The 13,932-nt window shown below is 41.7% G+C and overlaps 1 protein-coding gene across 1 annotated transcript; it reads right to left on the bottom strand.

Moving 5' to 3' along the window:
* Nucleotides 1-2,296: 2,296 nt before the first annotated feature.
* Nucleotides 2,297-13,885, bottom strand: pgm1 (phosphoglucomutase 1). The gene is made up of 11 exons (XM_062555618.1): nucleotides 13,616-13,885; nucleotides 9,565-9,727; nucleotides 9,146-9,289; nucleotides 8,843-8,968; nucleotides 8,171-8,361; nucleotides 7,706-7,860; nucleotides 6,688-6,803; nucleotides 5,929-6,064; nucleotides 5,188-5,365; nucleotides 3,801-3,935; nucleotides 2,297-2,561 (listed from the first exon to the last, which is right to left on the bottom strand). The coding sequence occupies exons 1-11, from the start codon at nucleotides 13,859-13,861 to the stop codon at nucleotides 2,472-2,474; spliced, it is 1,680 nt and encodes a 559-aa protein (XP_062411602.1). The 5' UTR covers nucleotides 13,862-13,885; the 3' UTR covers nucleotides 2,297-2,471.
* Nucleotides 13,886-13,932: the final 47 nt, after the last annotated feature.

Below are 13,932 nucleotides of genomic sequence, written 5' to 3' on the forward strand. Positions count from 1 at the left end.
TTAAATGCCATCAGACATCTTGGCCTGTATCAGTTCATTCTATGTATGTATTCTATGTCTTAACTCTTCACCAAAGTATTTTAACAGACTTGAGGAGATGGAGACAAAGGCAAAGTCATTTCCCAGACTTTTTATTTCATGAGCTAATTTTGTATTGTTATGTGAAATTCGAAAGCACTTTATGTCCTGTTTTATGAAATAGTATTACATGATTTTTATTGGCAGTTCAAAAGTGTATTTATTTTCTTCAGGTCTCATTATGAGACTTTTGAAGGTGATTAATTTGTCAGCTGATAGACATGGCATTTCTCAAGGGCCGATTCTCTGTGCTGCTGTAAAAATATGGCCAAGCTGCCAAACATCAGGGGGGAAAAGCCTTCTTATAATAGCCCCGCGGCTAAATGCATGTGAGTGTTATTACCAGTACCTGACGTAATGATGGCCAATCAAAATAAAACCTGCAAACCATTACGGCCCGAACAGGGGAACACATTATGTGTCAGCATCAGATGAGAGAGCTCGGGCCATGCCATATTCAAAGAGAATGAAAACGTCCCACCCTATTATTCATTCCCTCATGCACAAAGGGGAACCATTTAACTGTGACACATCCTGTTGCCAAAAGTTGTCCATTTGATAAGTGAGTTGACAGACGGGCCCAGTGCGGGGAGGATGGGGGTTTATTACGATGCAGTCATCATTGACTCAGATGAGTGGAATTGGTGAAGGGTATCTGTAATCCAGAACATTCTGACAGAGAAAAAGAGAGAGAGAGAAGCAAGAGAAGAGAGAGAGAGAGAGAGAGAGAGAGAGAGAGAGAGAGAGAGAGAGAGAGAGAGAGAGAGAGAGAGAGAGATGGGGGTGGGGGGGGGGAGGTGCCCAGTACACAGGCCTACCTGATTTCCAAATTCTTCCACTATTAACTAAATTGCAGGCAATTCAGGTGAAATGGACGACTGGAATGAGAACCATGATGTCAGCCTGTCTGTAGCATTTATGGGGCAGAGGAAATTCCTTGTTTCTGTTTTTCATATTTTATCCTTTTTTACTCTACTGAATTGAAATATTCATTTCCCTTTATGTGCAAGTATGAATATTCAGAAATAGTCAAGCTAAAGTAGTCATAAACTTCAGCTTCAAGATCACCTCATAAAACCTTCTTTGATGGACCTCCATCAAGTGGATACATTTTTCTTTTCCCATTTGGGATTAAGGATTTGGTATCTCAACCGAATCTCCAAAACATTCCAATAAAAACAAGAGGGCAAAACTGATATATGTAATCCTGGCTGGCCTCTACAAGTTTGTAATTTAATTTTTGGAAGTCTCAACACTCCATTTTTCTGGATTGCATTCTTGGCCTGGCTTGTATGGAGGCGTTAGGACATCCAGCGCGTCTCTGGCAGGCCATTTCTCATTTATTTCCACAATAAGGCCTGATCTGACTAATAATACTCCACCCAACCTCACTGCCCGACTCATTTCCAAACGCTGCACTGGTGCTCACCGCAGAGGTCTCAAAAGCCAGCCGGCCTGGAGGATTGTGGTCGGGGCCTACGGGTTAACTCCTTGTAGATGCACTCCTGCTAAGGATTTGTGGCCCAGATCTGAGGGCAGAGGGATAGGCCTGATTATGCAGGTCCCCTGGCCGTCTCCACGGCCTGCATAACCACATCCGCGCCCCGATTCTCGGAGCTGCTGGGCCATTCCTGCATTCCAGCAGTGATGGCTATCTCTCCAGTGCTGCCTGAGATTGAACTGATGCTCTCCCCACATACTTTAATGAATGATGAAAAGACATACATCCCTCCTCCTGCATGTATTGCAATGCATGTCTGCCATAGTCCCTACATGCATCACCAGGTTGAGGTGATATTAACCAAAATGTACATTATGGTTGATTTCCTTTCTCAACAAACTGCATGTATTAAATGTGTGTTTTAAGTTGTTTTATTGGAAATAGGGGTTTCTCTGGTTAGCATTCCCTGTGTTAATTAATATCTACTAGAGCTCAATGTTAGCACTTAACCACAGTTGTAGCAGTATAATCAGATTTAATGTATTAAATAACACCAGCGCTTTATCATAGATAAGAGCTACGGCTCTATATTTAGCACACGACAGAAAACAAATGGATCCCAGGCTGACCACAAACAATAATCCTACAACCTCAGGAATATCGATGTCAACTTGTGGGGAGGGGGAACATCTATCTTGGTCCTGTGAGAGACCCAGAGAATGTTATTCGAAGGAAAGCACAACTGGCTCTGGGAAATAATAAACCATACCATTCATATCCTTCTGGAACGTTCTTTTTTAATTTATTTTTGTGTGTTGTAGTAGTATACTATTCTGTTTTGGCAGTGCATGATACTGTATTGATATGAGGCATTGAGTGATTGTGTGTTGGGGAGGAGATGATGGGTGACTGAATGGACAGGTTTCTTGTTGGAGGGGAAGGCATCAGGTGTTTATGTGATCACAGTTGGGGCCGTGCGGCCGGTCTTCTCCTTCAGCTGGGACATCTTCAGAGCAATGTCCACCAGAGGAGCCAGCATCACCTGAGAGTGGACACACACATGGTCATTCATTCCAACCGCAGACCAGCATGACCACATACTGTATACAGTGCAGTGCCCTCCATAAGTATTGGAAGACATGCTAAAGTTGACTATAAAGAGGAACATATAAAATCGTCTTTTGGAAATTGCTGGTTTGATTTGCATCGAGCTCAATGAGAATAAAACCAGCTAATAGACTAACTGAAATAAAACCATGCCAATCTCTAGGTATGGTGAAGGCAGGGTATGTGATGATGTGGGGCTATTTTAATTCCAAAGGCCAAGGGAACTTTAACAGGGTGCATAGTGTCCTGGTTCCATGAAATAATTGGCATTCAAAAAATAAAAAAATCTGCCTGCCTCTGTGGGAATTTAAACACATAGGGTTAACATAGGGGTTCCAATACTTATGACCCCTGTATTTGAAGGAAAACATCTATCTATTTACGATACATTATTCATTCACAAAGAAAACTGATGTCCTTAAAGGTTGGATATTTCCTTTTTTTTTATTTAAGGTATTAAGATAAATGTCCAAAAGATGATTTTATATTGCCCTTTATAGTCAACTTTAGCATGTGTTCCAATACTTATGGAGGGCACTGTATCTATGGAGAATATTTTTGTACTATTATCTTGGTAACTAACTATATATACCAAAATAAGGTAGGTTTTACAGGGGTATGATGTACGTTTGAAAACTTTCTCTTTGCAAGCACTGACGTTATAATCGCTACTTTCTTGGCGTGAGTTCACTCTGAAATCGAATTCAGAGCATCTGCCAGTGCTGCTGTTGTGGTCTCTGATATGTGGGCCTGACATATTCAGGTCTTGGCTGCCAAGGCTAGTCTATGGGTTAAAATGATGGTACAGGAATGTATGCCATCTGAATGTTTTTAATTTCATTTGATTTCTGTTCATGTTGGCCCTTATACTACCTGCAGGTTTCACATGGTTGTGTGTGTGTGTGTGTGTGTGTGTGTGTGTGTGTGTGTCTCTCTGTAAGTGGAAGAGGTGGAGATATTTAGACTGGCTAGGTTCCTGAGCTGCTGGTCTCTCCAGAGCACTATTGCGAATGATTAAGAGAGACAATACAGCAAACCTTTCGCTCCATCTGAGCAGAAACATTTACACACACACACACACACACACACGAGGAGCGCAGTGGAGCACCCGCTGTGTGTCCAACACACTCCTGTCACACTCAATCAGCGCCACAGCCGCTGGCCAATCCCTAACCTGTGCCTCCTGGTTGATCTTCGCCGGGTCCTTCTCGTAGCTGTCTATGTAGAGCCTGATAGTCGCCCCGGCGCTGCCCGTCCCGCTGAGGCGGAAAATGATGCGTGAGCCGTCAGTGAAGATGATCCTCAGGCCCTGGACAAAAAACAGGATGGGAAGAGGAGCAGGACGATGGGTAATCAGTGGACGCACGCTGGTCAAGCGCTCGGAGAGGAACAAAAACATCAGGCCGCATGAAAGTGAGCCGACTCCAAAACATCCACTCGCTCACTCACACACACTCCCACTCCAAGACTGTGACCTCTTTTACCTCAGAGACAAAAAAACACCCCAAACCAGAGAAGCAACAGGGGACTTATTTTAGTTGAAAAAAAAGTAGAGAAAAACACCACTAAATCACAATATCTCTTCCTCTGGCAAACCGGGAGAGTGGAAGTGAATGTAAATTGCATTATTTTGATAAATTATGTATATTTTATTTCCCCTCGTGGGCCACATCGTGCGCACAGCTGTGTTGTGGGTTCGCGTCAGGACAGCTTGTCCTCAGGGTGTGAATCAGGGGGGGGTTGAGTCCTGCCAGGTCACTGATCTTGGAACGCTGCGGCCCGGTTCAACACAGGATCTGGTTCCGCACACAGACCTTATAGCTTAGCCCTCAGCGTCCCGTCCAGCAGGGAACTGGAGAGCAGCCGACCGTATGAGGTGGACACAGACAAGGGTCATAATGTGGATCATAAAAGTAACTATTGAAACTCTACATTTGGACTCAGTGAATGCAGACAACCGTGAGAGTGGAACGGAACACACAGGTGGCCAGTGATGGGGGGGGGGGGGGGTATTTTGTATTTCTATTATTCTATTATTCTGATTATTTGGAGTTATTGTAGTAGAAATATTTTATCATTGCCTTAGTGAAGACCCCAGCTTTTGATCAACTGGTCAACAAACGGCCCTTGAGACCCTTTGATCATTTGTTGATGAGGCCTTTCCTCTTGATCGTGTCAAGAGGAGGTGAGGCCTTTAAATGCAGAGAGAACACACAGCGTAGGAGGCTCAGTAGACCATCACCCTAAACGATGCGCTCACGCTGGTCTCCAAGCTTGTAGTTATAACTGTTGCTAGCTAATAAATGTCTCACCATGTTTTACAATCTCTGAAACTGCCTTTGTCTGCTTGATACGGAATTTTTTTACTTCATTATACTTTGGGAATGTCTGATACCCAAAGGGAGCATTAATATATGTTGCATGTGTATACTGCAGAAATAATAGTCACGGTATAATAACTAAGGTGAGCTATACTGTTTATGACGCTGTATAATATCCGTTTGTTCCTGAAAATGTACATGAATAGTACTCAGTAAAGGCCAACATTATCCATCACGAACCTGGTTCTTTGACACACTTCCATCCACTGGGTCTGTGTACATGAAGTTATCAGCTATTCCGACTTCGTAGGTCTTATCACCCGAGGAGAACTTCTTTCCAACAAAGGACTTCATGCCAGCCTCCAGTTCAGTCATCATCTTATTAGCACCTTCGGACTCCACCTCTTCATAGTCGTACCTGCAATGTCAAGGTCATATAGTAAACATATATATATTGCATGTTTAGATACAAGAAAACTATTTAAGACTCACTTCAAAAGATGGATGGTAAGATAAGTGATACAAACTGCATCATAAGGGTTCACAAAATATATCAGTAAAGGCAAACATTCTTTGAATTTCTGAAGGATGAAGTTAATATGTGTAATTTTGTAATTTTGTCTAATCATGCACACACTTGAGTACATGAAAGTAGTATCACATTTGGTCAGTAGAGGGCAGCAATGTTAGATCTTTGTACAGCAATGACTAAAAAACATAGACAGCATGGTGTCAAGCTCTAATGTCATAAGGGAAAAAACTTAAGCCAAAATTGTTATGTTGTCATATTGGCAAAAAAGCCTAAGTCTGCAGTAAGTGACTTTGGAGCCAGGTTGTCTGTGGCAATCAGGTCTACCAAGAATCTACCATATTTGGTTAAATCTTTGGACTTGAAATGCCCTGTCTCACACGCCGCCACTGACATGGCTGTTTACCATTCCTCTGATCTAAAATACAAAGAATACTTCATCATCAAATCACCTCGTGAAGAAATTGCGTCCAAATTTATTCCAGTGGTCTTTCATGATGTCCTCCACACTCTGTTTGCGTGACGCTAAGATTGACAGCCAGGCCAGGACAGCCCACAGACCGTCCTTCTCCCTGATATGATCAGAGCCTGTGAGGAAACAAGTAGCAGACTAAGGGGAAGTACAACCATATCGCTTCCTCCCTTACTCTCTCCCAATCATTGATCTCAATCATCTCCTCCTCTTTAGCAACTCTTTAGTTGTGTGGTGCACGCATTAAAGGAGAAATCCGGCGCGTTTTCACAAAGATCTCCGTTTCTCAAGGTCACCAAGGACTGTCAGTACGGAAAAAAAAATTAAATAATCGTTTTTTATCTAGATTGAGTTTCTACAGCCAGGCAGCTACAGCGCTACACATGCCCCTAGCTGTAGCTACTCGAGCTAGGTAAAAACAATGGTTTTCATGGCTTTTTTTGTATTGGTGACAGACAGAGATCTATGTGAAAACTCGTCAGATTTCTCCTTTAAGGCTTTATAAATAAACATTTTAGGTATACCATGATGAAGTAGCTCTTGGCTATTGTTCTCTTTTGACATAAACAAGAGACTGGTAGCTCTGTTGAGCATGTGTGCTTTGGTGTGGTGTGGGTATGGGTTGGAATGACACCATGCAGATTAGAGGGGCGCTATGTGAAGGGCTGAGTGGGTGTTGGGTGGAACTGTGTGAGGAGATGAGTGCATCTTGGGTCAGGGTGATGCCTGGGCCTCTCACCAGTGCCGAAGCTCTCCTCTCCGCACAGGGACAGCTTGCCGGCATCCATCAGGTTCCCAAAGAACTTCCAGCCAGTAGGAGTCTCATACAGCGCCATCTTCAGAGCTTTAGCCACACTGAGACACACACACACACACACACACACACACAAGCAAATACATATAAACCATGTCAAATATCCCTACATCAGGAATTATATATTTCTGAATAACAATGCATATAAATTCACAAGTCTCTGCTACAGCAAACCAAGCAAGAACAAAAACACAGACAGCCCTCCAAACCCACAGAGGTTAAGATTTGTCCAAAACATATGGAATGGATGTTAGCTTGGGGACTATCAATGCTATTTACGCAGGCTTGTGTCAACATATAGTATGTGAACAGTGAGAAACACTACAGAATCAACATTATCCTTAAACAAACACAATTCTCATACACAACTCTCGTGGTTCAAGCCAAGGTTCAAGTGATGTTTTCATTTTCTGACTTTTGTACTTGAGTGAACATTTAACTGGTCAGAAAAAAATATGCTAACAAATTCACTAAATCGACAAAAAAAAGAGAGACTTAAACTAAGCTACATTAAACACTTGGTTTGGTGTGGTCTGTCTAAGTTTTGTGGTTGTGTTGGATACATGTTTTTGAATAAAGCTAAGAGATTCAGGTCTAGCCACAGAAACAGAGAGAGATTAGAGACAGTGAAACTTCTGTTGTCTCTGTGGGCCTGTAATAATATTCTATATTTTCGCAACATTGTGAAACAGAATATGTATTTTCTTATGAAAGCAATACCATGCATAACAATTAACCATCAGTAATGACATTTTCCTCGAACCAGGAGTGATTTACAGAATGATCAATATATGGTCTTGCAGCCCAAATACTGGTGTGTGGTCTTGCAGCCCTGACTGGTAAGATAACATATTTTTCCCCGTGAATTGTAGTTTAAGAAGTCCCCGTCATCTTTCTTTATCCATCTACCCATATTCCCTCTACTGGTTGTGGCCATGCTTACTTGTCCAGAGCTCCACTGGTGGGCATGCTGCGAGCCAGGCCCTTGACGCCGGTCTTCTTGAAGTAGGGGATGCAGGTGATGTTGGCCGCAATAGCAGCTACAGAATCAGAGGGGTTCACAAAGAAGCCGTGCTTACCCAGTACCATGTTACGGTCCTGAGAGGAGAACATCAGAGGCCTAGCATGAGCGACAACAAACCAAATACAGTATCTAACTAAACTCATAGATAGATATTTGTTTGGATAAAGGGTAGGTGTGGCATATAGTTAGGCACTGTTGATTTGATGCATGGCATCAGTGTTGTGGCTTGGCAACGCTGGTGTCAGTTGCACATTTCAATTAAGCATTAAAGGGCCTTATTCATTCTTATTACCAAACTACAGTGCTCTGTGTGAACTGCCTGCATATTCCATATTGTATTTTCATTCTTTCTATTAAGCCTGACAAAGGGATATTGAGACTTACACCATCACCATCAAAAGCGGCTCCAAAGTCATATTCACCACCTTTCATGGCCTTGACCAGGTCAGCAGCATAGGTCAAATTGGGGTCAGGGTGGTGACCTCCAAAATCTTCAGAGGGAACGCAGTTCACAGCAGAGTCGGCAGGAGAGCCAAGCTCCTCACAGACGATCTTCTTCACATAAGGTCCAACCACTGACATTGGGCAAAGGATGAAGAGTGCAAAAGTGTCAGTTCAACAGAAATCATTCAATACATTAAATACAATACAAATACCACACCAAGGTTTTTTTTATTATATCATTGGGAATTGAAGTAAAGATCTAAACAATGCTTTTAAACTATCTGAAGAACAATCATATGTTCCCTCAGCCATTTTAGTTTTTTCTTTTCACCGTAAAATTCCACAGGAAGAACTCTGTAAGGATACAATGATTGGGCAATTCATGAGGACATGCAATAACGGAGATAGGAGCCACCAGCTATGTCAGACTAGCCTGAGGCAATTCATTATCTGTAGGAAAAATACCCTGAAATCCTGAAACCATTAAGCATGGAGTTGGTACATTTCCACAGGAATGTCAATAAGAGGAAAACAGCTTGTCTTAGTTTTGAATCTGTTGTTGCATTCTGTGCATTACTGGGTGGATGTGAATGGGGAGTGGTTCCGTCTCACCTCCATGCATAGCATCCAGACGCACTTTGATATGTTTGGATCCGGACAGCAGCTCCTTCAGGGCAGGGAAATCAAAGATCTCCCTCAGCATCTCAGCATAGGACTCTACTGAATCCACTATCTCCACTGTCATAAAACAAAAACAAACCATCGGGACATTATGGCTGCAGCCAAAATGAACATAACAAATATGACAAAAAAAAGATGTGCTAATGAAGAAATGAATTTGTGCATATATCAGGCTAAATGCTTTTGATCACATACATAGATACATATCACCCACAGGACCAAGAGTCACTTTACCTGTAAATGGCTTGAAGGTGTCCACCTCAAAGGTCTGTTTCCCAATCTTAGCCAGGTCCACTTTAAGGTCGGGACAGATGTGATACTCTGTGATGGCTTTGCTGATGTCGTAAATCTTGTTTGTGATGCCTTCTGGAGCAGGCCCTGAAGCAAGAACAAGATGGCTACTTGTGGTGTTCCTGACCTCCTGCATTCCACAACATGTCTAAAGCAGTCTGATATTACTCTACAATGAATCCTAACAACTGAATCATTCATAACAGTAATTTAGTAGGCTATATAATATCTTCCTGCAACAAGTAAGCAAACACTCTGAGTAAAGTACTTGGGTATAAGACTCAGCTAAGACAATAAAGGAGCTTAGTTTACACCACAGGTAAATAAAAAACAACTTACTCCTTACAACTCCACCAACTTACCTCCACTGGAAATGTTGTATTTGATACCAAAGTCTCCATTGGGACCACCAGGGTTATGACTTGCTGTCAGGATGATCCCTCCGACAGCTTTGATCTTGCGGATCACACAGGACACAGCAGGGGTGGACATGATCCCATTCTGACCAATGACAAGCCGGCCAATCTGCAAGAGGTTTGTAAGCAGGACAGATCAGGCAACTATAGTAACGTGAAGTGTCTACATACTGTAACAACTGGCTGTCAATCTCAGTGCCCATGCTATGTTTAACCCCGGGCACGCTGATGGTTGGCAACCTGGCAAGAGTAGGCAGACCCCAAGGGGTCATTCCGTGTCAAATCAGATAAGATTGTTGCTGCACCGTCTCAGATTTTGTTAAAACTTTGTGTATATCATCAATGGGTCCTAAAACCAAGGCCTGTGAAATATTTCTGTGGAAATCATCTGTCTTCATATCTTTTTTAGACCTTGAAATTCTTTCATTTTTACAGCTTGAAAAACACATGCCATGTCTGGGCATTAATATCTTGACAAATATGTTCCCTAGCCTCCCCAAATTTTCTAGGGTGGAAGATCAACTCATAATAAGCATGTGTACACAGTTTAAAATCTGTACTAAATGTCTCTTGACTCTCGAAAGGGCCCTCAATTTTGGAAAAACGTGCATTAAGTGTGATATTTAGGGTATTAAAAAAAACTGTTTATCTTTTTCACTTGGTATCAGTCACTATTTCCTCTTCAAATACGGCAGTTAATTAATGTTTTCCCACAATTTGAAGTCTCCACGACAAATAACCATGACAATAATAACAATAAAAAAAGGCATGTTTGTATTTTGTGTCATTTTCATGTAACTGAAATGCTATGTGGGGTAGGTAGTAGGATCATGAAAATCTATGTGGAAATAGAAAAGTATATGGACATGTAGTGTGTAAAGTTCTAATATTGCATCCAAGCCCCGTTCACAGAATAAATGCATGTAGTTACAGGTGTTTTGCTAACACCAGAATAAACATTTACAATAAAAAAAGGGAAGTTTGGCACCCCCCTCTGGCGCAACAGTAGCATTTTGCTACTTTTACAAGGCATTAACTCCGGTAGCTATTTGAATGGAATGGAAAGGCTATATTTTACTTCTCGTATTCAAAAAGAAGCAGAAATTCCTGATACCTTGAAATTGAAAAGGATGCCAAATCCACCGAATTATGTACTTGAAATTATGTTTTAACCATTAATCTAAAATAGGCCTTTCATTAGTTGGTGGCTGTGAAATTCTCAAAGGCCATCTGAATATCTTCATACGTACTGCCGTCCTGTCCTGGTAGTGGCTGGGGCTGGCACAGCACACAGCACATGAATGGCAGCTGGTCCACTGGGGTGCAGGAATTTGACCTTGTAGTCCTCCAGCTCCTCTGACTTCTCCAAGGCATACCCTACCCACCATTTTCCATCATAGACACATATTGCCCTACCTGCACATCATGCTGCGGTGCCTGAGTGGCATTCTGAACAGTGTAAGACGTATGAAGATATTCAAATGGCCTTTGAGAACTTCACAGCCACCAACCAATGAAAGGCCTATTTTAGATTAATCGTTAAAACATAATTTCAAGTACATAATTCGGTGTATTTGGTATCCTTTTCAATTTCAAGGTATTAGGAATTTCTGCTTCTTTTTGAATACGAGAAGTAAAATATAGCCTTTCCATTCCATTCAAATAGCTACCGGAGTTAATGCCTTGTAAAAGTAGCAAAATGCTACTGTTTCGCCAGAGGGGGGTGCCAAACTTCCCTTTTTTTATTGTAAATGTTTATTCTGGTGTTACCAAAACACCTGCAACTACATGCATTTATTCTGTGAACGGGGCTTGGATGCAATATTAGAACTTTACACACTACATGTCCATATACTTTTCTATTTCCACATAGATTTTCATGATCCTACTACCTACCCCACATAGCTTTTCAGCTGCATGAAAATGACACAAAAATACAAACATGCCTTGTTTTATCCTTATTATTGTCAAATTCATTTGATTTGGAGACTTCACATTTTGGGACAACATTAACAAAGGATCATATTTCTATAGAAAAGACTCATTGATGGCAGGTGTGTCCCAATAAAAAAGTTTTGAGACCCTCAATATCACTTTTTTTGCATGTTTTTTCAGAAACTAGGGACTTCTGTACAACCAATGAGACTGTGGTACAAACATTTAATCATCGAATCTTACTGAGAACATGCTTGTCTTCCATTCTATAAAGTTTAGTCAGGCTAGGAATTATACTTTTTAAGATATGAGTACCTTAACATGGCCTCCAAGATAAGGTCATTTAGAGAGTGTAAAAAGGCAAGGGCAAAAAGACAATGAAAACAATAGAATTGAACAAAAATATTTTACAGATTTTAGTAATGGAACCTAAACATTGTGTATACAAACTTTGAAGAAAATCCGAGTCGGTGCTGCAACCATTTCCTGGATTTTGTCTGATTTGACACGGAATGACCCCAAGAGGATATGCTACCTGCTGAGGTTCTACCTCTCCCTGTCCTGGGTCAAACACAGGCCACTGAGTGCTTATGCCTGTTCATTTTGCTTGACTAATAAATCAGATAACGAATCACTGCCATTTTTTGTGAGATGTTACAACAGTACGGTAAAATGTATTCCAAGTTTGGAGTTGTGTAATTGTCAGAAATCTATCATAACTAGAAAAAATGCTACACTATCTTAAATACTGTCATTTCAGTACGATATTTCAACTGGAGGTGCGGTACAGTTAATCTCAGTCTAACATCTCATGTGACACTATTGTCCACATGTAGTCTAATAACACTTTCAGCAACCTTTTCAAGACTATTTATCAGATGAATGTCAATTTCTTCCTAATCAGTAGAGCTCAGCCAATGAATGTTGGGAAATGTTCACCTTGAAATGACACAATGCTGACTACAGATTGCACCAAAACAAGTCAAAACAAGATGTATTACTTTCTTTCAAGGACACATTTGGCTGCTATGTATGTAGTTCCTCATTTCATCAGGCTAAATAATGTGGACAAGTATATTCAAAAAGTACACAAGGGTTCTATGATACCGTCTAAGCTACAGGTTAGGCTACTTTCCTTACCTGCCTTTAGGCATCATTGCATGATGATGGAAAGCAACCAGAAAATCAAAGTGAGCCACTTGGAGGAAGTAAACAAAACATCCATACAACGACTTTGTGATTAAATGGCTTGTCCACCATGCTATGTCTTACAGAACATTTTGTCTCCATCATTCTGCAGGGATGTGGCATGCCCCAGTGTGTCCTGACTGCAACCCTATGACTGCAACCATAGAGGGCGTATGCTGCAACGTGACAGCTAGCACGCTTCCTACTCGACACTTCTCCTCGGTCACCGCGGCAACAGGGTAGTCTGTGTACATTAGCTCGACCACCACTGCTGTTGATTATGCAACATTGTTGCCACATTGTTTCCCTTTGCAAACGACGATATTGTATCATTTTGGCGAGGACGTTTACAGTTACATTATCGAGACGGAAGTATGGGGATACAGTGCAACCTGGCCTGGTTAGAGAGGCTACGCTGCCTTGCCATGCGAACATGAAATGTCAAAGGTACAACTGAGCAAGGAACCTTCCTAGCATGTCTCATGCAAATATCAAAGAGGTCATCTGGCAGAACCAAATTTGAGACGATGCTTCTCAGGCTAGATAGAGTCTAGAGTGTGTGGCACAGTCTGCGTGAGATTGTGATCTTGTTACATCACGTCGTGTGTACAACATTAATATATTAATTTAGCTTGTTCTCATCCTGTGATGCTACTTCATCAAATAAGCTATGAAGAGTAAGCCTCGGAGACAATGGCAAGTCTAGAATAACTGGGCACATTTTTAAATTGGTTTACTTTGCGCACTGTGTAAGGGCTAATCAAGTTTCCCCTGCCAAGTAGCTGAGAGGCTAACTTTTATTTTGACCCACCGCAGAAGCTTCATGAGAGATGTCAAGTCATGGACTTAAAACGTGCCACAACAGAATACTTACCCCATTACCTGCCGCAATCTGCACGATGAGTTGAATTGCATCTTTCATGAAGAATCTTCCATCTCCACCGACAACTACAGTGCTATCTTGCCTCTGTGCAGGCTCGATAACAGATATAATGCTCTGAATGAAATTTTCGGCATAGTGCTGATTCTTTTGGAAGACGGTAACTCTTTTCCGAAGTCCACTAGTTCCGGGCTTCTGGTCGGCGTACGCCGTGGTTTTGACCACACTGATTTTCACCATTTTCCCCCAAAGCTTGACCTGTGTGATCCTTGTCCACGGAGGAATCTTCACAGTGAAAACTTCCCCACGTA

The sequence above is a fragment of the Sardina pilchardus genome, chromosome 15 (assembly GCF_963854185.1).
Source record: "Sardina pilchardus chromosome 15, fSarPil1.1, whole genome shotgun sequence".
Classification (NCBI taxonomy): Eukaryota; Metazoa; Chordata; class Actinopteri; order Clupeiformes; family Clupeidae; genus Sardina; species Sardina pilchardus.